The 26759-nt window shown below is 47.3% G+C and overlaps 10 protein-coding genes across 10 annotated transcripts; 5 read left to right on the top strand and 5 right to left on the bottom strand.

Annotated features, from left to right (window-relative positions):
* Nucleotides 1-340: 340 nt before the first annotated feature.
* Nucleotides 341-1333, bottom strand: V8C40DRAFT_277996 (NAD(P)-binding protein; the record flags this gene model as incomplete). The annotated part of the gene is made up of 2 exons (XM_083221016.1): nucleotides 341-934; nucleotides 983-1333. 2 exons carry the CDS (start codon nucleotides 1331-1333, stop codon nucleotides 341-343), a joined length of 945 nt encoding a protein of 314 aa, XP_083068161.1.
* Nucleotides 1334-1928: 595 nt separating this feature from the next.
* On the bottom strand, nucleotides 1929-3349 carry V8C40DRAFT_283721 (alpha/beta-hydrolase; the record flags this gene model as incomplete). The annotated part of the gene is made up of 7 exons (XM_083222017.1): nucleotides 1929-2072; nucleotides 2140-2517; nucleotides 2572-2666; nucleotides 2728-2835; nucleotides 2888-3039; nucleotides 3105-3231; nucleotides 3286-3349. 7 exons carry the CDS (start codon nucleotides 3347-3349, stop codon nucleotides 1929-1931), a joined length of 1068 nt encoding a protein of 355 aa, XP_083068160.1.
* A 1367-nt stretch (nucleotides 3350-4716) lies between these two features.
* Nucleotides 4717-6087, bottom strand: V8C40DRAFT_123964 (GPR1/FUN34/yaaH family domain-containing protein). Its single transcript, XM_083210980.1, has 3 exons — nucleotides 5468-6087; nucleotides 5194-5405; nucleotides 4717-5128 (listed from the first exon to the last, which is right to left on the bottom strand). The coding sequence occupies exons 1-3, from the start codon at nucleotides 5719-5721 to the stop codon at nucleotides 4785-4787; spliced, it is 810 nt and encodes a 269-aa protein (XP_083068159.1). The 5' UTR covers nucleotides 5722-6087; the 3' UTR covers nucleotides 4717-4784.
* An 883-nt stretch (nucleotides 6088-6970) lies between these two features.
* V8C40DRAFT_270701 (Aldehyde/histidinol dehydrogenase) lies at nucleotides 6971-7601 on the top strand (the record flags this gene model as incomplete). The annotated part of the gene is made up of 2 exons (XM_083220210.1): nucleotides 6971-7043; nucleotides 7309-7601. 2 exons carry the CDS (start codon nucleotides 6971-6973, stop codon nucleotides 7599-7601), a joined length of 366 nt encoding a protein of 121 aa, XP_083068158.1.
* Nucleotides 7602-7757: 156 nt separating this feature from the next.
* On the bottom strand, nucleotides 7758-9003 carry V8C40DRAFT_283719 (NAD(P)-binding protein; the record flags this gene model as incomplete). The annotated part of the gene is made up of 2 exons (XM_083222016.1): nucleotides 7758-8878; nucleotides 8937-9003. The coding sequence occupies 2 exons, from the start codon at nucleotides 9001-9003 to the stop codon at nucleotides 7986-7988; spliced, it is 960 nt and encodes a 319-aa protein (XP_083068157.1). The 3' UTR covers nucleotides 7758-7985.
* Nucleotides 9004-11503: 2500 nt separating this feature from the next.
* Nucleotides 11504-12528, top strand: V8C40DRAFT_270699 (uncharacterized protein; the record flags this gene model as incomplete). Its single annotated transcript, XM_083220209.1, has 3 exons — nucleotides 11504-11578; nucleotides 11631-11705; nucleotides 11767-12528. 3 exons carry the CDS (start codon nucleotides 11504-11506, stop codon nucleotides 12526-12528), a joined length of 912 nt encoding a protein of 303 aa, XP_083068156.1.
* Nucleotides 12529-13897: 1369 nt separating this feature from the next.
* On the top strand, nucleotides 13898-17003 carry V8C40DRAFT_283718 (carbohydrate esterase family 3 protein; the record flags this gene model as incomplete). The annotated part of the gene is made up of 4 exons (XM_083222015.1): nucleotides 13898-15193; nucleotides 15258-15666; nucleotides 15732-16204; nucleotides 16257-17003. 4 exons carry the CDS (start codon nucleotides 13898-13900, stop codon nucleotides 17001-17003), a joined length of 2925 nt encoding a protein of 974 aa, XP_083068155.1.
* Nucleotides 17004-17490: 487 nt separating this feature from the next.
* Nucleotides 17491-18977, top strand: V8C40DRAFT_123953 (DUF4419 domain-containing protein). The gene has a single exon (XM_083210979.1). It carries the CDS (start codon nucleotides 17566-17568, stop codon nucleotides 18796-18798), a length of 1233 nt encoding a protein of 410 aa, XP_083068154.1. The 5' UTR covers nucleotides 17491-17565; the 3' UTR covers nucleotides 18799-18977.
* A 1866-nt stretch (nucleotides 18978-20843) lies between these two features.
* V8C40DRAFT_257449 (uncharacterized protein) lies at nucleotides 20844-22706 on the top strand. The gene is made up of 2 exons (XM_083218503.1): nucleotides 20844-21517; nucleotides 21578-22706. The coding sequence occupies exons 1-2, from the start codon at nucleotides 20963-20965 to the stop codon at nucleotides 22598-22600; spliced, it is 1578 nt and encodes a 525-aa protein (XP_083068153.1). The 5' UTR covers nucleotides 20844-20962; the 3' UTR covers nucleotides 22601-22706.
* A 42-nt stretch (nucleotides 22707-22748) lies between these two features.
* Nucleotides 22749-24676, bottom strand: V8C40DRAFT_257448 (CFEM domain-containing protein). Its single transcript, XM_083218502.1, has 5 exons — nucleotides 24419-24676; nucleotides 24204-24339; nucleotides 23615-24131; nucleotides 23397-23549; nucleotides 22749-23342 (listed from the first exon to the last, which is right to left on the bottom strand). The coding sequence occupies exons 1-5, from the start codon at nucleotides 24521-24523 to the stop codon at nucleotides 22886-22888; spliced, it is 1368 nt and encodes a 455-aa protein (XP_083068152.1). The 5' UTR covers nucleotides 24524-24676; the 3' UTR covers nucleotides 22749-22885.
* Between the last annotated feature and the right edge of the window lie 2083 nt (nucleotides 24677-26759).

The raw sequence follows: 26759 nt of genomic DNA, 5'->3' as shown, positions 1-26759 counted from the left end.
GCTCATCCAACCTATCACCCCTGACTGTATCTAACACATCTACAGTATGTGACTTAGTTCTCATAGATGCTACTTGCTTTGCTATTAGTTGGAATATATTGCAAAGTGAAGTGTAGGTTAACTAAGGAGGCTCTTAGATCTAGAGTCGCAAAAGTTGTCTGGGACGTCGTTTGGAAGGCGGTAGGTTATAGAGCATTACATTATAGGTACACAATCCTGAGTTGCTTACTGCAAACTTGTAGAATAAGACAAAATTACATCTCTCTTAAGTTCTTGGCGTTATAATATTGAAGAAAATTTTATTCTGATCGCTATATGTCCTACTGAGAAAATGTACTCATCAAACAATCACATCTCCAGCATCCTTTCTTGCCTGCACAATTTTCTTCAATGCTGCACCTGCCCAGAGTCCTTCTTCATCATCACCGAGGTCAAAGTTGCCTTCAGGCATAACAGCAATTGAACGACCAGCAACGGCCTCATCGACAGCACACCGACCCACAGCATCAACAACAGCGTCCACTGCTGCAAAAGTCAGTCCCTTTCCTTCAGGCATTCCGCTCTTGTCCATGAAGTCTTGGAGGGGGACAGTCAACGGTGTTCTGATGACCCATGGTGCTATCAAATTGCAGCGCACATTCAGTTCCTTGTATGATCGCAGTCGAATGCTGCGGAAGAGACCACGAATGCCGTACTTGGTGGCAGAATATATGCTGTCGTGGCTATCGTCGAGGTAGCCACCCAATGAGGAAAGCAAAATCAGCGACTTCGTCGAGCGATTGTCCGAGCCAGAGGTTTGAGAAGAGGGTGCCAATTCGGGCTGTTGCAGGTAATGCAAGGCGAGATAGGTTGAGTAATAGATTCCCTTCAAGTTCACATCCAGACACTTTATGCTAAGGTTGCCTAGATTTGGCCCATTGCTATTAGACGAACCCTCAGTAACACTAGCAGTTTTTTCATTGGCGATGAGTTGATGCGGCACATTGATTGCCTGAGAGTCAGAGGCCTTGACGAGATCGACAAGGTTGGGCGAATCGTCCACGGCAGCGAACAGGGCAACAACATCAAGAACATGGCTTGGGGCAAACTTGATCGCCGCTTTGAAAGCTTCGGTCTGAGAGGCAGAGTCTCTCACATCGCAAAGAGAAAAGTTGACGCGGTGCTGTCCATCACCAAATGCATTTTCGGGAGGCGGCTGAATATCTGCAATGGTCACATATGCACCCGAGGCCACAAAAGCACGGGCTGTGGCAAGGCCCAACCCAGATGAACCACCAGTGATGAGAACAGACTTATCCGCAATGGGATCAAGGTTGGCTGGATCAAATGACATGGTGGTGAGTTGTAGTGTAGAGTCCAATGCAGCAATGTGATGTGATTTAGAACATTAGAGTGAAGAGCTAGCTGTAGCTTATTTAAAAGCATGAATCCAAATCATAGATATCGCGTATTCCAACGGAGTAGAATTACCGGAGAAGTCCAGCACTTTATGTCCGGGCCGCGGAGTCCCGAATCTATGTTCGGATGCTACGAGACCATCAAAGGCATTCAAGACTAGGAAGTCATAGCTACCATCAAGCATTTCCTCGCCAAATGAGCAGGAGTATCTCCGCCAGGCATGGGAATGGGTGCTGCCAAATGCTCCCCAGTCCAATATTGATGACCGCACCATGCACGAGGTGTATTCTTGGCCGTTTAGTGATTCCGTTAAGGTCGAGATGTTGTGCTCCGGACTTCATTGCATCTGGGTCCTGTAACGAAGAGATCATTGCAGTAATATGAACTTTGCAAGTCATTACTAGTAAATACTGTATATTCTTATTTCTTAGGCATATTTTCGCCGGATATAGAGCATAAATTACCCAAAGATACTAATATGAGATCACTTATTATTATATATCTAGTAATGTCAATAGTGTATAAGTCTTTTATAACCACAAAGATTGTGTCAACCATAATCTTAATGCCTCCGCTTGCCTGCTCGGTACTTTGGAGCCCCGCATAAGGTCCATGACCGGTTGTGCGTGGAATTCGCCCTTCCCAAGTATCACTGTTGTCTCCGGATTGTGTTTCTGTTCATCGTCTTAGTCTGGCTTCATGTGCGGAACTTAAAGTACTGTTATGACGAGTCAGCCTTACCTTGAACTTTGTAACCCATGTCTGAATGCTGTCTCTTGCGAGTTCGTACTCCCCAAAGAGAACGATTGCCTTCTTTACCCTTATATCTTTCCACCACTCTTCTGATGCCAAGCCTGGGTTAATATATATATCTCGAACGCTGTGCCCCGCATAGTTGTCACCCCAGGTTTTTATAGCACCCTGGTCGAGCCAGTCTTTCTTCGAGTTTTCTACTGCCGACGGTGTCGTAGCATCAAAGTCTGTGATTGGCGATACGAGAATAACGCCTTGGAGGTCTTCTCTCAGTTCAAGAAGCGGAACATTTGGGACCGGATGGCTGATATGTGACAGGAGGGCAAGAGCCAGATTGCCCGCTGCCGAATCTCCGACTATCGTAATCTTCTATCACTTAGCAAGTCTCATCACCATGGTATATTGAATGGTTCGTCATACATCTGATGGGTTACGTCCTGTCTTTTCAAGCAAGTACTTAAGGGCTGTCGCTCCTTGACTCAATTGGCGCGGATACTGAGAGCCTGGTGAGAGATCTATGCAGACGCGTTAGTATGCGACACAAATAAACAGCCGTGTCTAGTCAATTGTTCTTACCAGTAGATACTACTAGAACCGCTGCCTCCCGCCCCTCGCGCTCAAGCGTTTTTGCACAATTGGCTGCGAACTGCAGATGAAATCTGCTAGAAGGGAGAACAAAGCTTCCTATACAAAGCGTTACTAGAGTAAGATGGAGATAGTCATCGATTCACCATACCGGGGAAGTAAAGCAAGACCCTTTTGCATTCCTGGGAACCAATCCAATGACAACGTGTTCCATCGGACAGCAAAATGCTGTTCTCGGGAATTCCCGTTCTTTGAGTGAACTGAGAATAAACTAGATCAGTGCTGGTGTTTCTATCCAGATATCTTTGTTTTAAGAACAGTTAACAAACATGTACTGCGTATCGTCCAGGTATCTCGCTTGCACCTACTGGAATTGTGCCACTGACAAACGGGCTGTCTTTCGTAAAAGATGATGAATAACACGCGTTGAGTAGCCGGGCGCCCCTGTGGATCCTTGAAATAAAGCAGTAAATAGTCCGAAAATGCCGCTCAAGACTTTAGATGTATCAGCGTTAGCTATAAGTCAAAATGATGTTGAGGATAACTAACGGATTTCTGCAATAGCCACAACAATATCGATTCTTTCGCTTCTCGTCAACGTTGGGTGAGACATTATGTCTATGAAAGCGTATCTTCAACGAAGATGGTGGATGTGGTGATCGGAAAATTTACGACAGAGGCTACAGTTTTAATGGCTGAGTAGTTACGAGTCCATTTGGTCGGACTATGAATTATCTCCCTCCGAGCAGTGACATTTCGTCCCGGCTTAGCATACCGCGGAGGCGGAGCTTATATCTCCGACTAGGCATCTGGTCTGCTATTCGCTGTTCTGGAACGATTCCACTAGTCATTGGCCCTTTCGGTGGCGGATATACTTCAACTACCGTCAGCTAATGCTCCATAAATCGATTGGGAGACGTTTTGTTATACGGCCAGTGTTGAAGTTACGAAATGTACCTTTCTTAAGAGAGAGCAGTTATCGTGAGGCGTCCACTCCCTCTCTCACTCTCTCACTCTCTCTCTTCTTTTTAAAATTTCCCTGCCCGTCTTTATCGTGTTTTGCTCTGTTAGTAGCTTACCCTAGGAGCTTGAGCGGTTCTGTTACGCACCGCAGGGGTAGTATACAGGTAGTAGGTATAATTGAGACTGTTTGCTTTTTGTCCAACTATTGCAAGGATGCCCTCGGCCGCACTTGATCCTTGCGGTAATCAAATGCTTATTATTAAAACGCAATGAAATATTGAAATAAAATAATTCTGAATTGTATTTAGTTTACTTAAATATTATAGTTATTAAAGTAATAACTATTTGTAAAAGAGAAGGCATTAGACGTCACCCTAGTAACTATTCATCTGCACTCCCTCTCTCATCTCGCACTTCGCACTTCGCACTTCGCACTTCGTTAAAAGAAGCATGGCATCTAAAACGCACATGGACAGCATTTGGAGCCTGGCACCAATATATAGAAGACCGTATTGAGTGATAATAAACCGTTTAAGAGATAAAATGCGATTGAGTAGTAACCAATGGCTTTACGGGATGGACAAAGAAAGTGGCTGCAACACAAGAGTGGGTCTTGGACACAATTTTTTGTTTTGTCCTCACATTTTGTTCTCTTTCAATTACTCTTCCGATATTCGGCTATTGAAAGTCGGACCAACGGTTGATGTAAATTCTAAACTGAACAATCCATTCCGATGATTTTTGTGAAAAACATGCCTTGTGGCGCTAGACTTCAGTTTTTTCCGGGCAGAGCTTAATGCAATAATATGTACCAGTGTTAGTTTTGTCGGCTAGTTGGCCCGGTAGTTAAATCGTCGTGCAAGGCACATTTGAAGTCACCATTGATTGAAGAAGCTATTGAACGCTACAAAGGGTAGCGAATTGGTCTTCAATATTAGTTACGTATAACGTTGTATGTGTAGCTTATCTCCTATTATATTTACTGGTTCACGCATGTTTGGTTCCTGTTGCAATACTCTTCTTTTGCGTACATAAGCTACATAATATTATGAATCATGTAATAAAACTGCTGTAAATCACCGTTGCTACTCTGTCCGCTGCTGGTTGTTTCGTTCTACATCAGACATGCCCTTAATCATGGTGCTGAGATCCCCTACCGGAACTGCAAAAGGCATATCGACAGCAGTCATCATAATGGCGAATAAAAGATACCAACCAGCCATAGACGCAACGAAAAAACATGCACCCGTACCCACGATAAGGTGCTTGCCCACAGTATCATTTCCCCCGGCAATATTCCATGCTGCACCGCTGAAGAGGCCAAATCCTATGGCACCACTGGCGAAGACGGTGACATAGACGGCATTTGTGCGGAGAGAGCAAATGAGGAATATGAACGACAAAGTTGTCATGCAAACAGCGTAGAACCCTGTTCAGATATATTATTGTCAGGAAAGCCCAAGCCCAGGGGGTTTGACATCGTGGGTGTCTTACCAAAGGTTGCCAAAAATGCTGGAGACTGCTCCTGGCTGCCGTCGGCATTATAGGATGAGATAGCAGCAAAAAAAGGTGTGTAGGTTATCGCCATAGTAAGAAAATGTGACCCATAGGCCAAAAACACCACACTGGGAAAGGTATTGCCAAGCAGGAATTCGGCGATTCCTGACAACATAAGAAGAGTTGCTCCAAAAGAGTAGCTTGCACCGCTGTATTTGTTTTGTTTATTAACAGTTGCTAAAACAGATAGAATATCTCCAAGTAAACTCACATTGTTGCTGAAGTACCGCTGGCACCACGCCAACCCATCAATTCGGCAGATACCGGGGTCAGAGCAACACAGAACCCGAGCACTCCCACAGGCGTTGGGTTGCCGAAGGTCCGACGCAACTCTCCATGGGTTTGAGCCTTTGGAGAGAGATAAAGCTTCTCAAAAAGCTCCGGAGATATGCTCAGATAAGTGTTTGTCCGCTTCAAATCGTTCGCGTGCTCGTCACTGTAACTGTCCATATTGATCTTATCCATAATCACTTCGAAGCTCTGATATGAATACTTCGTGCTGAGTGAGTACGACCGAAGTAGATCTCTGGGTTGGTAGGTAATGCTAAGAATTCAGTGAACTTGAAGTGATTCTGATAGTATGATGTATGAAAAGTCCATGATGGAACATTGTGGAGAGATATTCACCGATCTTATAACATCGCTCGAGGTCTCATATTGTCAATATCGCAACGCAAGTCATCATCAAATCACTCTACTCATTTAACAATAGTTTGTCGTCCTAAAAATTACCGTAGCCCTGCCGCGGAGCGATAATAGCATGCCCCTAGAGTATATAGCCTTTTTTATAGCGTGAGTAGTAGGGCCTCCCCCGCAAAGTTACGCTCGATCTAAGATGCGGGAGATGGATGCGGGAGATGTGTAAACATGCGGGGAAAGTTATGGAAGCTATTCAGCAAAACGCACCTAAATTCAGCCACATTTCACCAGCTGCTACAGGAACTTTAAAGACCAGCAATTACAAACCATACCGGTATAATAATATCTGCAATAAATCTATCAAAACAGATAGTAATATTATTACTCTTTGGCTGTAAATTTACAGTAGCGGTAACGAAAAACGAAAAACTCCGTATTGCACTATTTCAAGCCGTCCTGCTAGCTGAGGACTTTGCAAATTGTAGATGAGGTTCACCGGCTACAAACTTACACTACTACCTACTAGTAGTGTTGTTGCGAGACGGACTCCAACTCCAAGAGCAGCGGGGGGAGCTTTATTATGGCGCGCTCTTAGCGGTGAACGAAACAGAATAGAAATCCAGCCACCGGGTTTTAACGGGTAAGGTAGTTTGTATTTCGTGATTCGCACTTCGCAGTTCGCACTTCATATTTCGCATTCCGTACTTCGCATTCCGTACGTCGCATTCCGTACTTCGCATTCCGTACTTCGCATTCCGTACTTCGCATTCCGCATTTTGTTCCCGACGACTCACAACAATGACAAATTTTACATAGTACTAATAGTGACCGATGAGCCTTTCTAAGTCCGATACTAGACTCAGTGATATTTCTCATAGAGATGAAGATACCTCTACGTCTCTTTAACGCCGAATTGGGTTGTGAATCTGTCGTAACCGTGTCCATCGTGAAAGAATGCAATGAAGAAATTTGTAGATATATAAAGACAAGCAACTTTGTAGGATGTATACTTTGTTTCGAGAAACTGTCTAGGACTTCACATCAAACATCAAAAATATTCCCACAACTCAGCACCATGTCTCCAATCAAGCCTTCCATTGACTTTACCTCTTTCGTGAACATTGTCGACGGCAAACCTCGCAGCAGCAGTATATGAGGAGGAACTCCGGGATGTGCCATTGGGCAGCGAGCAAGACCTTGATGATGCTGTGGAAGCGGCCCGGAGAGCATTTCCAGCTTGGTCTGCGGTTGAACTTGACGCAAGAAAAGAGTTTATCAACAAGTATATAAACTTACTCGACTCGTTCACGGACGAATTTGTTACCTTGTTGCGCAAGGAAACAGGGAAGCGCCGGTTCGTTGTCTGTTATGAGTGTTACAAAGAGCAAATGCATGACTAACTGCATATCTAAGCTTGCCGAAGCCCCATTGTCCCTCTCCAACCTTGGTCCGATGAGGAAGAGATCAATAGACGTGCAAACGACTCTCACACTGGACTAGGAGGCTCTGTCTGGAGCAAGGATGTCACACATGCCCAGAGAATTGCCTCGCGACTTGAGACTGGAAGTGTCTTTGTCAACAGCTTTGCCAAACCAGCACCAGAGGGCTTCTGGAGTGGACGCAAAAACAGCGGATTTGGAGGAGAATGGGGTCCTCAGGGCTACCTTGCCTACTGCCACCCGCAAGTTATGCATATTTATAAGTAGTATTATAGCGGAATACTCTTTCTTTCATCATCATTGTATCTACATACAAAGCTATAAAAGCAGAGTTGAAGCAGCTGAAGAGACTCGGAAATTTCAGCGATGTATTGAGACTAGCTTTGTTCTGTTGCGAGTTGTCGTTGTCCTGATGAACGAACAGCTCATCAAAAGACGTTTTATGTAGTATAAGGTAAGTAAAATTTATCTTAGAGCAAGTTACTAGTAGTATTATAACACAGAAAGTAAAAGAAAATTGGATACTTTTTCCTCCTCTGAAGAAAGGTATCTCAAACTTCCAGCACTACCTGTAATGCAAACCTGAAAGACTTACAGTTGGTCTGGAAGGAAAGTCAGTACATGTAGGCAATTCCATTTCCTGACTACACTTCAGAATCCCCCCGTGGGACCATTCGCACCATACACACTTCCGCTTGCGAAACTATTAATTCCTTCAGCCAAATCGACATAGGCAGGGGCTACTTCCACCGGCTGCGCCAAACGACCGCCTGGGGTCAGAGAGACGGCTCCATTGATGCTTTCTGTCGTCTCGCCTTGAGTTGTGAGGAAATTCGTGAGCGTACCACCGGGTGCTACTGCATTCACACGGATGCCAAACGGCCAGAGTTGCAGCGCAAGTGACCTGGTGAAGGAAACAAGCATGGCTTTGGTGGCAGCATAGTCGACAAGCCTTGCATTACCCCCAACAGCTACATCCGATGCAGTGAAAATGAGTGAGGACCCTGGAGGTAATAGCGGAGCTGCAGCTCTAGCTATGAAGAACGGTGCATACACGTTCGTTCTCAAGGTCTGTTCAAAACTTTCTGTGCTGTGATTGCCAATGTAGGCCTGTTCGAAGGCATAGCCAGCGTGACTGACAACAGTGTCAAGCCCACCTAGGCTGGCGGCTGCACGATGCACCAAATCAGCGCAGAAGGACTCATTTCGCAAATCACCAGGAATTGTAAAAGCTTTCTGTCCCGCAGCTCGGATAAACGAGACTGTTTCTCGTGCATCCGACTCCTCAACTTCTAGGTAATTGAAGGCGATATCAGCTCCTTCGCGCGCGAAAGCAATTGCAATCGCCCGTCCCATGCCTGAATCGCCGCCTGTAATCAGTGCTCGTCGGCCGCGTAAGCGCCCATGTCCGACATAAGAGTGCTCGCCGCAGTCGGGTCGCGGGTTCCAGTTGCTCTGAAGTCCCGGGAAGCCTTGCACTGGCAGCGTATAGTTTGCAGGATATCGGGTACGAGGATCAATCAGTGTTTCATGTCCGGGTGTTTCTGTAGGGTGAGAAATTCATTAGTAAAGGATTGTACAAAAAGGAGGTGGTATATGTACGGTGTCCTAGGGCTATTCCGATGAATACATTAACCAAAGGAACGGCAAACCTTCCAAATGCCAACATTCTGAATAAGGCAACACGGAGATGGGTTTACGTGGAATTGTAATCTTTAAACGAAGGATTCTGACAATGCTTAGCCCAGTGAGTAGTGGACTTTGTAGAGCTATTCCAGTCTTGACCTCTTGGGATAGAATAGCTATTATAGTACATGCAAATATGGATTAGAGACATCCAAATAGCCGCGTAATAAACCCAACCATATCCTCACAACTCGGCCGGGCATCTCGGCCTTGCTGGTATAGCCTGCTCCGTCTGAACCTATTCAGAATTATTCGGAATACAGGTCCCGCCCATCTCCGGCATTTGTCATGGCGATTGTCCAAAAAGTCTCGGGCCCGGCAATAGTAGCCTGCTCCATCCGGACCTACATGTAATCAGTGGTATCCGGAATCAAGAGTCCCTCTTATCTCCATTCCATGGATTTGCCATAGCGATTGTCCGCACCCGGCAGGGAGAAATACATACTGTACAAATCATGCGATAATTGCAGGTTTCTCTCAAAATCGCCTTTTTTTTTTTTTTTTTTTTTTTTTGCTCACGTGAATTTGTCTCTCCAATATGGCACCCTTTCATGTTACCGCTTTTTCCAATACCGTGAGTGGAGAGTTTCAAGGAGCACAAATATTCAACAATAGGATTAATCTAGTAACTAAGGAGAAACTATGGGATGTACCCGTGGCTACAAGGCGGGATCTTGATGGCGCGGTTGATGCTGCAATTACGGCACATCAGTCGTGGTCCAGAATACCCATAAATGAGGGTGGTAGACTGCTAGAAGCATTCTGCGACGAATTCATAAAATATGAGTCCCAGTCCTTTGAGTGCCTGACGAAGGAAAATGGCAGACCGGTCGGTCCAAATGCTCTAAAGTGTATGGCGAGAGGCTAGAGCGCGTGCTTGGTAGGTCGTGCGGTAACAAATGGGATTTTGACGGGCCGTTCTCGCCTATGTCAATCATGTCCAGTACTGTGAATCTGATGATTTATGCTGAGAGGTTAGAGGACTTCCTTTTGACACCTCTGAACCAGCCACTAAAGCAGATTGAATCGAGAATACTGCATCTCCCGTTGGGGAAGGTATTTCGCCTCAGCCAAATCGTGGAGGTTCATCGTTGCATGGAAGCCGGTACATCAAACGGGAAGATTGCTGTATTAATATAGTTTAAAGACTATCTCTAGCTAGAGGTAAATATCTTTCATATATATAGCTATCTCTCCATTAACCTTCTGGATCATTATTACAACTAAATTCCACTTAGATATGCGACAGGATATCTTGGAGAAAGGCTAGAATATTACGTATCTGATTGAAAAGATTTACTCTTCTAGTAAATACTTGATAAATTACTTTGATACCCTATTATGAGCTTATACGTTGGAAGTTACAAGTCATCTCTTACAAGTGCCCCTACGGAAAAGAACCTCCGTTGGACAGCGGGTAACAAAACATCCGCAGTATATGCGCAAAGCTTCCGCGAAAAATACGAATGGGCGAATCAATGGCAGCGGCTTGAGGATGATGAGCTAAAAGTGAACAAGCTCCTCCCCTTGAATGAGGGTGGGATGGACCGCTTTTTGGCCACCGACCAAGACAAAAATAGTAACTGCCCTAGAAGAACTACTAGCTCTTTGGAAGATATTTGGGCTATGATGCTTTTTGAAACAAAGTGCTGGGATCGGTGTTGTAATAAAGTCCGGATTCAGTCACTTTGCTCTTCTATTTTCTGAGGAAGGGGCACACTAGGCCAACTAAGCTTATTACGCCGTTTTGGATGCGTCGTGCTCCGCAGAGAAGCATCAGCAAAGCTAAAGAATTACACAGCAACAATGTAAGACGACAAGTTCTCGTGCCTATTAACCAATCACAACACAGCATAGCCATACTATAGCTTGAGGCTCTGTAGGGATATAGGTAGCCTTAGGTTTATGATCGACCCTCATTAGGCTCAGCCTAGCCTTTATGATGAGATCTTTCTTTTTCTACTCCATAGATGCCTCTGTACTCATAGGTGGAAAAACCCTGGCGAGTTCTTGGCATAGGCAGTTTTCTAAGTCTAGACGGGGGTTTCAGTCTATGCGAATTCTGCCTGTTGTTGAAGCACGTTATTATTGGGCAATCTACCAGGGGCATATCCTACAGGGCATCCTTATTCTACTCTACAAGAGTCTAAGTTTAGAAAGATCAAGTACTGCTGATCGACCTAAAGTAGCACCCGCTGTGGACCTGGTAAGCTGAGCCGCATTGCCACGTTCAAAGCCCTATCCTAACAGCATAACCGAGTGCAGAATCAAGTAATCGAGCAGCACTAATATGTATCACATCGCCTGATACCAATTGAAGAGCTAGAAGTAAACAGAAAGCAATTCAGATATATAAAGGGTGAGGCAATAGCGATAATCCATCAAGTGACAACTCCAATTCAGCCTCCTCCATCTCGAAACTTGACTCAACACTTACAGACTTTTTCCACTCAACAGAAACCGCATATCTACAAAACAACATCATGAAGACATATAATAGCCTAGTTGCGGCAGTTGCTTTTCTCCCTCTGGTCTACAGCGATAGAGTGACCCTCAACGTAAGTATGTCTGGGTCATCAAGGAACGCATCATTACACTAACGATGAGAAGTTTGAAGATCTCGATGTCTCAAACAAGGATAGCTGTGGAAGCATGGACTTCTCCAAATCCGAACACCGATATGCGGTATGCCATATTTCTCCGTTGTGCCGAATCACCTAGAGAACTACTTCTAACCCAAGCAAAGGGCGCGGTAATCATGGGTGCAACCGTAGTCAACTCTGTCGGAACGGGGGCTTGCAAGACCCCAATTGCCAATGTTGATTTATCTGACAAACTGGAAAATAATGTCCTGTGGGGAGACAATGGTATCTTATTGGATTATCTCACCTTCGATGCCGGGGACTACATCTCTGGTAACTTAGCGTTTGACCTTGCAGTTGACTACTCGCACCTGGCTGATGGAGAGCTCGACGACGACAAAACAGAGATCAGCGTGCAGCTGCTGCTTATGAACCAAGGCGATGTCGTGCAGAATCAGGAAATCGAAAAATTCCCGACGAAGGATGGTACCGGTCCATTTTCGATCAAATGGAACCCGGACGAAGGAAGATATACCGCTTTCTCCATCGCCGTGAACCTCATTTCCACCTCGCTCGCTTTCGATTCCCCAAAGGTAGCTTTGGATAACATTGCCTGGGATCACTTCAGGGTGGACGGAGATGGTAATATTGATACCGGGGATGATAAAACAACTACCAGTGCTCCAGATACGACCACCGTGGGTAATTCGACAACTAGGCCACCCTCTAGCCACACAGAGACTTCGGCTCCTGCTACAACTTCGGCTCCCTCGAGATCAAACACCACCACCAGCACATTCGTCTTCCCCAGTCCAACTCGGACAACCGAGGTACAGAGCTCGACTTCTACAGGTCTTGCTGGGACTTCTGCCCCTACTTTATTCGGCTTTGTTGCCGTGTTAGCTGCGGGTGCAGCTTTTCTCTAACTGAGCTGAAAATTCTGAATCTTGGCGCAATGGATTGCAGATACCGAATTATTCGCAGCTGTATCTAGTGCTGCAGTTAGTAGTTATATTTACATGATCTTAGTGTCTCAATAATCATCACATGCAGAAATATTTTCTGGAGCACAAACGCTCGTCGCCACCACTCTCCTGTGTAAATAGTGCAAGTACTGAGTTTTCGCCTATTGTATACAACTATCTAATTAACGCAGCTGAAACTGCGCCCCAGAAAACTACAATCGCTAACATGCAGCCACACAAAACCAGGAAATCATCGTCATTCGCATTTGCAAAGCTTCCATAATGAGATGGCTGACAGGAACAGCGAATACTATCACTAAACCCTTGGACAAGGCTTAGCACTAGAGATCCCGTCAAGTCGGTTAAATGCATGTGATTAAGAATCACATGGATGCTAGCTTGCCGTCCAAATTGTAAGCAGTAGCCTAATACTGTAGTATAATCTTATAAATACGCTTAATGCCTGCCGGGGCTGGCAGTATAATGCTCCTGCTGTCATATTTCTTCTTTTTTGCGGTTTAGTTGCTTGTCGTATAATCCCATAAGTTAATACGCTCTATGCTAGCAGAGCTGGAGGCTTTTTACTGGCGGAATTTATAGGATTAGAAGAATCCTACCACCGCCCGCCAAGTAATATATAATACTATTGTAGTTAGTTCATGGGCATAAGCTTAACTTGATAGGCCAGCTTGACTAAATTATCCACGAAGTTATGATATGCAGCCGTGGATTTTGCAGACTAGAATTGTGGCTTGGGCAGCGTTTTTAAGCGTATTCAACAAGCGTATTCAAACACGCGTATTTTACTACCTTACCCCAGTCCCAATACGCTTTATCTCATGCACAAAGTCTTTTAAGGGCAGGTTGGCAAGCAAGTCAGTCTCAATTAGCGCCAATAGTTGCACAGGCAGGATTTCGATCCCATGGGATTTCCAGAATTGGAAATATCCGAAGCACACTGTAGTTTGTCATAAGTCCATGTATTACGGGAAGGGAAACCTTCTTGCTTTCTACCATATAATCCCAGTTATGGATATCATTTGTCTAGATATATAAGCCTCTTGATCCCCAACCAGAGGCAGATTCAAACTTCATTCGATTCATCACGGATCACCACTACACGCGGTGAACACTTGACATGGCGTCATCTCCAAGATCCGCGCTGTGTCTCTTGGCTCACTTGCTCCTTCTTTTCTCCTCAGTCTTAGCCACTCCTTTAACGCATAACCGTACTCTTTCGGATGACGATGCCCTGGCAGAGCTATGGAGTCACCACTATTGGCCCAAGACCGCCAGGGCGGCAGCAGACAAGCCTTTCTACCTACGAATTATGCCTCTCGGCGCCTCTATTACCGCAGGAGTTGGCACAGACCCGCAGAACGGATACCGGAAACCCCTTCGAGACCAGTTAAGATGGGAAGGCTGGCCAGTCAATATGGTCGGTAGCCTGTCGAATGGTGATCCTGAGAAGTTTAAGGATCGGCAGCACGAGGGACATTCTGGTGCGGTGGTGTCACAGATGATTAAAAACGCCGGTATGGGGATCGATACGAAGCCAAATCTAATCCTCATAAACTGCGGGACAAATGATGCCAATCCAAAAACTGGCCAGGATGTAGATGGTACCGCAGCTCGAATGGAGTTGTTGCTTAATTATCTATATCAGGAGGTCGAGGGTGTCACAATTATTCTATCCACTCTGATACCATACCTTGAGAATGAGGCAAACAACAATGTCAACAAGATTAATCCTGGTTATCGGGATTTATATAAGAGGTTCAGGGATGCAGGAAAGAAGATTGGGTTAGCTGAGTTGAATAATGGGTTTCTGGATACTTCGACCGACTATCACGACACTATGCATCCCAATGAAAAGGGCGCAGCTAAGTTGGCTGCTGTTTGGGCTGAAGCTATTGCCGAGGTCGAGAAGGCGGGCTTTCTGACGAAACCGATCGATACTGGAATCGACGACGACACCACAGTCGACTGTGACCCAGAAAAGGGGGCTGGACGCGGCCCTGTTAAAACGCAGCAAGGATGGGGCGAGGATGATGGACCCTACAGGCACTTTCAGACAGTTCGGGGTTATATCACTGAGAGCGGAGCGTTCAATGCCGGCAGCCGAGTATCCTTTGCCCAGCTGGTGAACTTGGGAGGCGCAGACCCGGGAGGAGAATTTGACGAGCTGATCAACTGCGTTGACAAGGGCACAAGCGATGATCCGACGCCGGGAACCTGTCGTATGTATCTCAACGATGGTGGCAATATCGCTGTAACAGGCGTCACCATCGATGTGGGATTGAAGTGTCTGATTCGAGGACACCGTTGGGGCGACGTCAACGGCGACGGCCTTGACGACTTCATCTGCATCAACCTGGACGGCAACATGTATGTGTCGATCAACAGGGGCGGCAACCCTCCGAAATTCGAGCCTCTGGAGAACGGTGGCCTTATCAAGGAGGGATATTCATGGGGTCCTCAAGATAGAGTCCGTCTTGGCGACATTGACGGAGATGGGCGGCTGGATTATTGCGCTATTGATGACAAGGGCGATATCTATTGCTGGCGCAACGGCGGCGTGGGCGATGCACCGACAGAGACGTATGGAGGGTACTGGCAAAGTTTCGTATGTTTATTCAAACTGGCTGCTTTCTCAATTTGACCAGCAGACAAACTGACTGGCTTAATAGGTTGTTGGCGAGGAAACATTTGCCGCTAAAGGTGAAGCTGAAGGGATCCAGGGTGTCAACCTCGTCGATATCAACGGCGATGGCAGATCAGATTGGGTTTACCTGCACAAAGATGGCTCCTCCGAAATTTGGATCAACCAGCGAGGAGATTTTGATGCCGACGGCAAAGGCCTACGACCTCATTGGGTAGAGGCTACAGCGGCCCACCCTGCAATCCCCGAGTTGAAAGATAGAACCGAGCTCGTCTTTGGACGAATATCGGGCTCTGGGCGCGCTGACCTCATCTGGAATCGCATAGCTGACGAGAAATACGTTCAATCTTATGCTTATACGAATAAAGGCTCTGGCGGGACTCAGAGAAAAGGAGATGGGGTCCATTATTGTGACATGTTCGGCCGAGGCCACGATGGTATGTGGCTATCTGCCTACTTCTTAATAGCTGTTTTATTAGCGAGACACTAACTTGAATGCAAGATTATCTCTGGGTGAGCGCGGAGGGTGAAGTCACCTTATTCGAGAATATCAAGTCCCCGCCTAACTGGGGACAGCATGGAAAGATCATCTCCATCGGCCGGGAGAGGAAGAGCATCCACTTTGGCGATTGGGACGGGGACGGTCTCTGCGATATCCTTGCAGTCGAAAGGCATACGGGGCGGGTCGAGATGTGGCGCAACACTTACAAAGACGGAGCCACGTCTCCCACGTTTTCCGGCCCATCTTGGGTAGTGAATGACGCGCTGTGTAAGGAGGGCTGGGGCAGGGGTCTATATGACCAAGGTCTGAGGTTCGGAGACTTGGACGGCGATGGCCGCGTCGACTACCTCTGCATGGAGAAAGATGCTCGAACTGTTGGGCACCTCAATAAAGCCGGTGGCCTAGAGGACAAGGGCCAGATCAAGTTCGCGCCAGCAGAAAGGCTCGACAGAGCAAACTTCAAATGGGCCGACGTAAGTTGACATTCGTGGCCTACATAGCTTGGCACCACTAACACGATTCCAGGTCAATGGCGATGGTAAGGTGGATCTTATTTGGGTTGATAAGTTCAAGGCAGGGGCCCGAGTTTGGAGAAATGGCGGCTTCATCCCCGCAGGAGGGAGCAGCATGACCTGGATCGACCTAGGAACCCGCTTTGAAGGACACGGCCGCGGTCAGAATATCCATTTCCCAACGCTCGGCGAGCTTGGCCGCGCCGATTATCATGATGTTTATCCAGGGACCGCCCTCGCCAATACCTGGTTCAACGAGTGCTCGGGAGGTGACGACTACCCCGAGCCTATCGATCCCGGCTTACCCAAACCCCCCGTTCCCGTCAGCAAACCTTCTACTGACACTGGCATCGCGGATTGGTGGCTCGTCCTGGATAGACAAACCCAAGACCCTGACCATACCCCTTTTCCAACCATAATCGTCAACTACTACGGCGTCCCGTCGTATAAGGAAAGCATCAATGTCTGCGATAGTGACGCCACTTGGTCAGTCACTGCCGACAGCGCCGATACGGATATTGTGGATGATCAATATACCACCGGCATCAAGGATGTTTTTGGAGACACATGTAACTACGTTAACGTGGACGGTTACACAAAGTACGAAGATTACGATGTGGGACAGCTAATCGGCTATTTAAACTGCGCGAAATGGGACCGGGTAGAATGTGTCAAGACCGAGCATTCTCTTCAGCTTTGCTTTCTTGGGTTTGGTTTAAGTGTGTATGCACAGTCCTTAGTTAAGTGCTCTTATTATTGAATCAGGTAGATTCTGTAATTCATAAAAACATATTTATGATAGGCTTATAAAGGTATTGTAATATGCTAGTAATTTTGAATATATAATGCACTTTATAGTAGTAGATGTATTCTTTAGTGGAAGACCTCTTGTTTATTAATCTCCCCTCGCTCTTGTACAGTGAACCGAATATCTCCTTCAGGTCCATGACGTCTGGACTTACAATTGCTGCCCCCTTGCATTATATCCTTACTAGTTTGGCTATTTACCTCTAAGATTTGATCACGTCACCTTTGACCCCGCATGAGGCTCTGGTCGTATCTTCCAACGAGCCAGCTGTCTGTGTTACTCGAAGTGGCGGACATTAGATCTTCCATATTTTTGTGTCTCACATATCCCGTGTTATCTTCAGGCAACCATCGTCTGCCTAATTGAGTCTCAAGAGTATTTAATCCACTCCAGTTCTTCACCTTTCAAGTATCAGCTTCTTCTTCCTCTTTCTATATACACCAACATTGCCTAAAACCACTTCACTGAAGTGCGAGTTCAGATCTATTAAACAGAACGGCAAATTCCGCAAAGAATGCCTGTTACGACACGGCCCTCCCCTTTCCAACAGGGGCGTAATAGGGATCAAGAGTTGACCCTCAATGCGAACAGTAGGGCAATTTTCGAAACTGTTACTTCGAAATGTGTTAGTCCCTATGAAAATGACCCGCGGAGGCCGAAGTCCCCATCTATATCGAGAGCGTTCGGGCCATTTAGCCACCGCACAACCGGTTTTCATGGACTCCCGATCATTGCGTCCTCCATCGATCCTAAGAGGGCAGCGGACGCGGAATCCCCTGATAAGACTGTATCCGTATATAATAATGGATTTGTTGAGGGGCTCATCCGCGCTTTCAACCAGGATCTCCACCTAGTTATCCGACCCGATGATGTTTGGCAGGCCATACTCTCACAGTTTAGCCTTTTCATCAATGGGGGTGAGAATGCCGAACGCTTGCGGCACATGTTTGTCTCCCACGGAGGAAAGAAAGAGCTGGATGTCTACTTCACAAGCCTCTCTCAAATTGACTTTGGAGAGGCTGCTCAGAAGTTTGCCTCCCTCATCCAACAAAACGTTGTTGATCCAGAGCTACGTGAGTGGATGCTGCCGAACTTTTCTACCACAACCAAGCATGACAAGGCTGTGGCAGCGTTTGGCATGATGGGTGCGATGAAAAAATACTTCGAATATAACTTAATGTGCGGATGTGGCTTACCCAGTGTGACACTGCTGGGAACCCGACACGACTGGGAGATGCTTGCAAGTCGGGTGAACAAGTTGAACAAGTATGGCGACGAATGCCAACGCTGGGCCAATCTGCTCCAGCCCATTATGCGCTATATGCAAAAAACCTTTGACGAGCCAGACTCACAGGAGGTCAAGGATTTCTGGCTTCGGGTCGCTTGGGAGACGGGCCATAAGGGTTCCAGCGGAGACAGTCGCTTGATATCCGGCTGGATCACGGCATTTGCGTATTTTGAAGCTTCTGGAAATGTCACAAGGGATTACGAAGAGGACACTTTTCGAAATTTCCAAGGGGACCGGAGACGGCTTATCCTAGACGGAGTGTCGTATCCGCTCATAACGCCAGGAAGCATTTCAAGTTCACTAGTCCTAGTCCCTGTGAAAATTACTGACCTGGAATCGGGTATGAAAAAATTCACCACGGCCATATCTGGTACCATCGGTATGTCCATCTCAGCGGGTGCAACATCCCAGCCGGTTTCGGCATGGTGGGTTGTGGAAGAATTCCAAGAGCCAATTTAGCTGTCAACCACAGTGGCACAATGGCCGGCTAGGCCTTGGGAGGACTCTGCCGCCATGGGAATCTACCACGCCGTCTTGGTGGTTCTGGGCTATGATGAGAAGATGGATCTTGCCGAAGGCTTTGATGACGAAATTGTTCTATAGCTGAGGCCTTTGACAGTTGAAGTTCAAGTCTCAGGCAGTATACGACCAGTTAGGCAGCTATTATGCAGTGATTAATATATTTATGCTATTTGAATTCATTGCCTTAGGTATTTGCGTACTCCCAAGGTGTAAGCAGTAATAGAGTTGGTTAGTCAAAGAACATAGTTCAATCGTTTATTAGAATGACATGACGATAAGTAACATGTCTTGCTGTTGTATCTTTCCCCGAAAAACTTATCAAACCTTGACTCTTTTTCTCTTTGATAATCACACCAAAGGTAGTGTTGGTACAGCTTTTTAGCATTTGATGTCTTGCTACCCTAAAAGTGAATACAATATTATGTGTTTAGCAAAACCAGGTGCTACGAGTTGTTCCCCCGCACGTATGAAATGCCACTGCTAGTTCGATCGAAGAATGTCATCTTTGGAACTTTTACCTTTCTGTTTTACTAGATAAATCTGTTTACTGGTTGTGCTATGACGCTCTATTTGACAAAGCATTACCACAGCAAAAGGCAGGCTAACGTCTCCAAAGGACAAGCTAGTGTCTCCGATTGGTGCGTCTGGAGTTTGCCAAGAACTGTGTCTAATCGCACAAATTTGCCAAGCGCAAGTCAAACCGGGAAATCAAAGCCCGGACTCGAATGTACTGTAGCCACCGTCTTCATTGAACATGGCCAGCCAGGCCCGTTCCGAAACCCGTTGGCCAAGCCCCCCTGGCGGCGGCTTAACTGGTGATCCGGTCAGAACCTTGGTCTAGTGAGCCGGCCGGGGTTCGTGTAAGCACGTGGAGCGTTCCCGCAACAGGCCCTTTAACGGTCTGGACCAGAGAGTGCATGTGCGAGTAAACGGGCGACCCAGGGCCGTGTAGAGCTCGACATTCCGTCGCGGCCGGACATTACAGCAACAGCGTTATACTTAGTCGGCGTGAGCCCCGTGCTATGTGGAGCGTGGGCGGGGATTTGGTTCTGTTTAAGGCCCCCTGGTATATGGTCATGTTCCAGTCTGTTCCATGGGCTGGTTTGAATATGATAGAGCCGCTTCTTTGGCTCGCTTAGCGCTGCGTCCCATACCTGCGACAGCAACCCTGGTAACTAAGTCTTGGAAGGACCAAGTCCAACTTGGGCACAGAGGCTTATTATCATGAGAGTTCGCATATTCATTTTCTTTTGATACTAGACTGCGCTTCGACTAGGTAAATCATCCAGAAGCCGATACCTATACCTGAATGATTGAGGCCCTGTACATATGCAAACGTGTAACACGGATGGAGTTAAAAGACAGAATCTACTCTGTATAGACCCACTCATTCCTCTTACTTGCAAACTGAAGTGTAGTCTAACAAATCTCTCCGGCTTGGGCTTGTGGTCTCGCGACGTCGTCACAATAGACATCCGATGAGACAAGACTTTGGCCATCTTTTTTCTCTTTTCTAAGCTTAATAAAGCGAACCGAGGCTATTAGTACTCCTGCCAATATCATCGCGTCCTGCGTATGAAACGCCTGCCCATACCTTGCCTCGCCCCACCAGAAACGGCAATCGTTTCAGCTATCCTGGTCAAACCTGCTACAGAAACCTGAGAATCCAGGAGAAATACTGTATATCAGACATCTGACCACATTTTGCCCTTGTATTTTATCTTTTTGTATGGGTTAAACTTCTGGGCAGAGCGTTTTAACCGCCCTGTCGTGTTTATGAAACGAGCGATATAGCGGCTACAGAAACGTCGCTTAACCGTGTATTGGGGTCGATATTTGGGGGTTTGGGGAGGCCGGGGCCGAGATATTTTGTATATATTGTCCCAGTAGCCGATTGATATTGAATCTTGTGAATTGTCTAGCACCATCGTCAGTTCTTGTCTCTATTTTTTTTTGTTTCGTTTCTCTCTTCTTGTCCAGCAGGCTGGTCCATTCTTTTCGAGTTTGACACTCTTTTATTCTTGTATTCAGTTTTTATTCGTTCTTTCTCAAAAGGCTCTTGTATTTTGAACATTCCAATCATCCTCTTTGCCCAATCATCATGAAGTTCCAAAGCACCTCTGCGGCCGCAGCTTTGCTGCTAGGCCAGGCCTTCGCCTATCCTCTCCCTTCTTCCAACTTGCTCCGCCGAGAAGTTCCCCAGGAACATTCTCACGATCTTTTCCTCTCCATTACGAACGAAGCTCTGGCCAAGAACAATCCCAAGGGCATCACAGATGCCGTCTTTGGCCTGCTCGGTAATGCAGCGGCTGCAGGTGGCGCTGGAAGTGTTACCAACTTGGACTGCCTCAAACAAGAGACAGCTGATCAGGCTTTCACCAATGGCAAGGCTGCTAAAGATATTCGACTCATGGCTGGTGCATTGGTGTACCAGGCCCTGGAGAGAAACACCGGCAAAGTCGGACTCGCGAGCGTTACTTGCACTGAACAAGCTGTGAACCCCGAAATCGAAGCCGTAAAGCCCCATCAAGACCCGGCATCCGCCAATGCTGCTTCCATAAACAAGGGTATTACTCTTGAGTTGGCGAAGCAGCTCAAGGCCATCGGAGCAGATCCCAACCTTGCCCTCTTGAGTGGCACTTTTGCCCCAGGTGATGTACGTTTTATGTTCCCTTAGCCACATATTCTGAAACCCTGATTATTAACACACTCTTAGCTTAACGATGCCACAGCCAAGGGCAATACCTGTGACGATACCGATCCCCAGCTTGGATGTATCTTCACAACGGGCAAGCTTGTTCTCGACGCTAGCCAGGACGAAGTCGCATCAACTGTTTCCGCTGTGTCTCAGACATTTACCGGCACTGGTGGTATCCAAGCCACAGACTTGGTTGACTTGAGCAAATTCTCCGTTCAAGGAGGCGCCGTTGCCCCAGCAGACAACAGCAATGCTGCGACAACCTCTCAAGCCGCTGCTCAAGCAACTCCCCCGCCAGCTGTTCAAGCATCTTCCACCCAAGCTGCTGCTGCTACTCAAACCCAAGCCGCTTCTAGCGGTAGTGCACCTTCTACAGCTAGCGGAAACAATGTTCAGACCTTCACCGGCTCTCTTGGCGGCCCTGCTCCTCCTGTCGTCTCAGGCACTGGAAACCGACCATTTTCCGTTAATGGAAATACCTTTGTCAACATTGGAGCCGCTCTTGGACGATCTTGCGATATTCAGCACAACGCCTGTGCCGATGCTGCCAACTCTGGCCAGCTGTCCGGAGGAGTAGGCCAATGTGACGACCAGAACACCCAGTGCAAGGCGGCCGCATCTGGTGCTTCCAACACCAACGCTTCTTCCAACACCAACAACACCAGCGATAACGCCAGCAACGGTGGAGCGAACAATGCTGCTAGTGGTAGCAACACCGATAGCGGTAACGCCGGCAATGACAACGCTGGAAGCAGTGCTGCCACGGGCGATTTCGGCTCCTGCTCTGACCCCAGCATCAAGTTCGCCAACGGACTTGATGGCCGCACTGAGCCTGCCTTTGCCCCTGTCAACGAGGCTGACTTTAACCATGGCTCAGCTTTGGCAATCAAGGTCATTTCCGACTTCATCTGTGACCGACTCAATTCCAGCTGCAAGGCTAGTGCTGCAGTGGTTTCCACATGCCAGAGTGCTTCTGCTGCTGCGTCCAAACTGACGGGCCAGGCTGCAGCTGATGCTTTCAACAAGGCTCTGGGAGTTTAAAAGATTTTGGTGGGATAGGCCAATCGATGTATGATATAAGCGTATATTTACATAGTTCAAGATATGAAGCCATCTTGGGCTATAAGCCGGCACACCAGGCACAGGGATGAGCACGAAAATAAAAAATCATGAGACTTTTGCAAGAATGACCCAAACTAATTGTCCGTGCTGAATGTATTCATGAAAACAAGCAAATTATTGATGACTTTTAAATCCCCCTTTATCATAAGATGGGGAATTTGGCTAATAGCCTGGAAGGCCTAGCTAATAATATTAAGTATAGAATTACAGTGATACCTCGCTGTTGCTACCCATGCTCCGTGAACTACCCACATGCACTCCCCCCTTTGCATGTTCCCCTTGCATTTTAACCAATCTGGACTCGTCCTCATCGCTATACCGTACCTCGTACATTGTGTTGAGCTCAATCCCGCTATGCTCCGGGCGATTCTGAGACTTCACGGCTGAAACCAGTGTCTGCGCCCGACTGCCTGCGTGATCTGACTTGTTGACATAATTGTCCGGGTAATTCTGATAGCCGCTGTTCTTATGTGAAGAGCCACCCAGGCTAGGGAACAGGCGGACCAAGAACAGACGGAGGGATGGCAGACACGTGCAGACAATACCGGTGTTAATCTCAATGGTGGACCAGATAGAGACGTCAACCTGGTCGTATGTGGGATTCGCGGAACTGCCAAGGTTCACAAGGAACTGGAGTCGAACGATGCTGACCACCGTGACACTAGGGTCATGTTAGACAAAGAGCTTGTTGCCGCAGTGGGGAGGGATATCTTACAAAGTACCGACGAGGAGCATCACGGCAACGCCGACCTTCTTCTTCCAGTGGAGGTTGAGATTTCGGATCTGCCACATGGGGATTGCAATCATCCACAAGTCCAAGGCGATACTGATGGCGGCGTTTGCCCATCCGATAGCATTACTGTTGAGACTGTGTGGCTGTTAGCTTTATACTGAGCTAGTGGGAGAAGGCGGAGGCTGAAAGCTTCTACTTACCATTTACCCGAGTGTTGGCCGTCCCAACCTGTCCAGAAAAAGCTGATTGGGTGGCATTGGAAGACTGCAAGAAGCATAAAGGTAACTCCAAACACGCCATTGAGGATAACAGTGCCCCACAACAGTGTCCTGGCTTTGCCTGGGAAGATGTTGAGGTAGAAGAACAAGAGTGTCATCTTTAGAAGCATGACCTGGGCGAAGTATAGAATCTCGAGGACGTAAAAGTATACTCCAAAACGGGTGATCATGTCGAATGGCAGCGTCCAGATATCCTTGCCTTCTCCATTTCCGCCAGTGCCTCGGACGTTCATCACTGACGAAGGGATACCGCAAAAGAGCGTTACGATGATGGCGTAGTCGTCCAGTTGAAAGTCCATCCTCATGAAGAGCTTAGAGCCGATACGCAGAAGGACAACCACACCGGAGACGACGCCGAGCACGATGGTGACATTGGCGAAGTCGGGGGTCCTGTTCCGGACAGGGACACCGCAAAGTGTATCTGTCGCATTTCTGGTAGCTAACGTGAAGAGTTAGACAAGGCTTCGATTTTGGAGTGTTACAGAAGATGAGCGGTTGGTAGGTAACATACTGAGGGACTCTCGAACCGTGCAGGTGGTCGCAATGCAGATGGCCGAGGTTTCTTGAATGGTCGAGCTTTCGCAGGTACACTTCACATCAGTCGGACTGCATGTGGAATTCGCGATGGCCGATGCAAGGCATTTTTGCTGATCGTCATTAGTTTCGAGCTCGGATCACATATCTGGAGAAGGGGAAAGGAAAAAAGAAAAAAAAGGCATAGCATACCGCACATGCCGGCAACACCGAAAGCGGGTTGTCAGCGGCCGCGCTGTCTGCAGCCAACGCAAACGTTGCCAGGAACGCAAGCAAGAGATGAAGAAGCAACCTCATTTTCTTTTTTTCCTGGTCTTCCGAGATCGATGTCCGGGGGAACAAAGAAATCTTCTTTTTTTTCGGGGCCGGCAAGAAAATGAGATGTCAAATCATCACTTTTAAGGTTGATCTGCACTCGAGGTGGACGTCAAGACGGGCAGTCCATGTACCTGCTTTTACTATGCATCCATTACATGTGAGGTTATGGGCACGCCCCTTTATTTCAAGACGGGGAACAAGCCAGCTACACTGTACTAGCAAGTTATTGCGGGCATTTGAAATACAGTATACTGTAGCAAAGGGCAAAAGAACCTAGTATAATTAATACGAAGCTGTGGCGTTGATGAGTTAAGGGACGGGTCTAATTCGCACTTTGCGTAGCCGCTTTGCACTAGCAGCCATCTCCTGCGGCCCTTTGGTTCTAGAATATGGGCTGTCTGGGAGGCATCAAGTGCTGTATTTTGTGAGCTAAAGAGTCACTGACTCGTGAACATTGCTAGAAAACCATGGCTGTTGAAGCCGGACAGGCTTACTGACGTTGCATTGCATTAGCCCTGCGTGCTGAATCGGCTCTGGAGGATGCGACGGGCGGGCGTTTGGTTCATCGGGAAAAAAAGCTGGATGAGAAATCTCCACAAGAAGCAGGGACCCCTGACGAAAAGACAAAACAGAAAAAACACCAAGGGAAAAAACCATGGAACTGGGAGGCACTAAACCGCCTCTCTAAGCCTATGCTGGCGTTCCGCTTAGAACGGGCTGTAGACCTAGAGAGCTTCGGCTGCCTCTACGCTGGGCTAAAGAGATACTAAACTTGTAGTAAGACTCAGGAAGACTCCCCCGTGAAACCGGCTGGTGGATACTCGCAATCTGCAGCGGGGAGGAGAACAGAAATACCAGACTGCATGAGCTGAACCCCTTGAAGGCCTGGGATGTTGTTTAGGTCAACTTCGGATAGCTACGCGAAGACGCTGTAAGGAGTTGCCGGATGCAGTTACGTGGAACACAACGTGAAGCACCAAAGGGACGGTTCAGCACCACACATGCATCCCCCTGGGACACCAGCTAAGTACAAATATGGTGTTATAGTCCGGGGTTTGGCTATTGCTTGGCTGCATGGCTAGAGCAATTTCCTCCCGGTAGTTGCAGCATGACAGGGCACCTGAGTGCAAGGAGATTCAGAGGCACTGTAACGGCTGTACTGTACGGCGCACTTTACGGGGAAAGGAAGACAAAAAAGAAATGGAATCTGACTGGAATGCATCTTGAACTTTGGGCTGCGCTGAAGATTATTATTAGTGGTGGTTCCACACTTTGGCTTGAGCCCACTTCATCACCTCAGTTTACACCTACGCCAACCACCGTAAGAATTAGGTAATTATCTCAGGACGGCGGATTCAACAGCCGGCACTTTCTCCCGCTTCACCAGTATGGTACGGTATTATTACACGCATGAGACTCCATTCGTTGTGGAGGTTCTGTCGAGGGGATTGAATGTAGTAAACCACTACCATCTGGTTGTAGGGGAAGGGCCTGTGTAAATAAATAACCCTGAGCCAGGCCCAGGTCATCGAGGCCATCATTGGTGACTTTACGAATATATGTGTCTCAATAACCGAGTGCCTTCTTCTTCTCTTCCCTACCCCTTTGTGTATTTCGTTAGAACGAACGCTGAGTTAGGCGAGTTCATGCATCGTATCACGGTAGTGACCGGTCTGGACCGTCAACGCTGTAGGGACTTTGGGTTATCTGATGTCCAATTTCGGCGAAAAGGGCCATTTCATCTCATTCTAAAAGGCTTGGCTTCTCGTCGTTAATGCTTAATTATTAACCGAATATTACAAACGACATAACTCATTCTCAACTCCATCCAACTCTTCTCTTCGCCTACGATTCTCTTCAACGAGGCCCCTACATTCGACCAGAGGGGAGTGGCTTCAGCCACAGCTCAAGAATCAGACCGTCTCCGCTGGTTTCCGAAGCTTCCATCTCACGTCCGTCGGAAAGGCTTGCTATCAAGCGCCACCACAACACACCAAAAAAGCCACCTGCTAACTTATAGCCGGGCCGCTATTGATAGCTGTCACGGCCAAGTGTGCGCCGTAAATCCGGATTTTCGCCTCCGAGTCGCTCGTACGGACGAAATAGACTGAAAAAGCTCTCAACTGCTGCTACTAAATGTCTCCCTACTAAACCCCGGATCTTCGTACGCTGAGAAGAGGTATCCGCAAAAGATTGGCGCTATGGTAACACGGTC

This window comes from Trichoderma camerunense (genome assembly GCF_050948025.1).
Source record: "Trichoderma camerunense strain CBS 138272 chromosome Unknown V8C40scaffold_24, whole genome shotgun sequence".
NCBI lineage: Eukaryota > Fungi > Ascomycota > Sordariomycetes > Hypocreales > Hypocreaceae > Trichoderma > Trichoderma camerunense.
The sequence above is the reverse complement of the archived record's forward strand: the minus strand, read 5'-3'. Positions and strand labels throughout refer to the sequence as shown.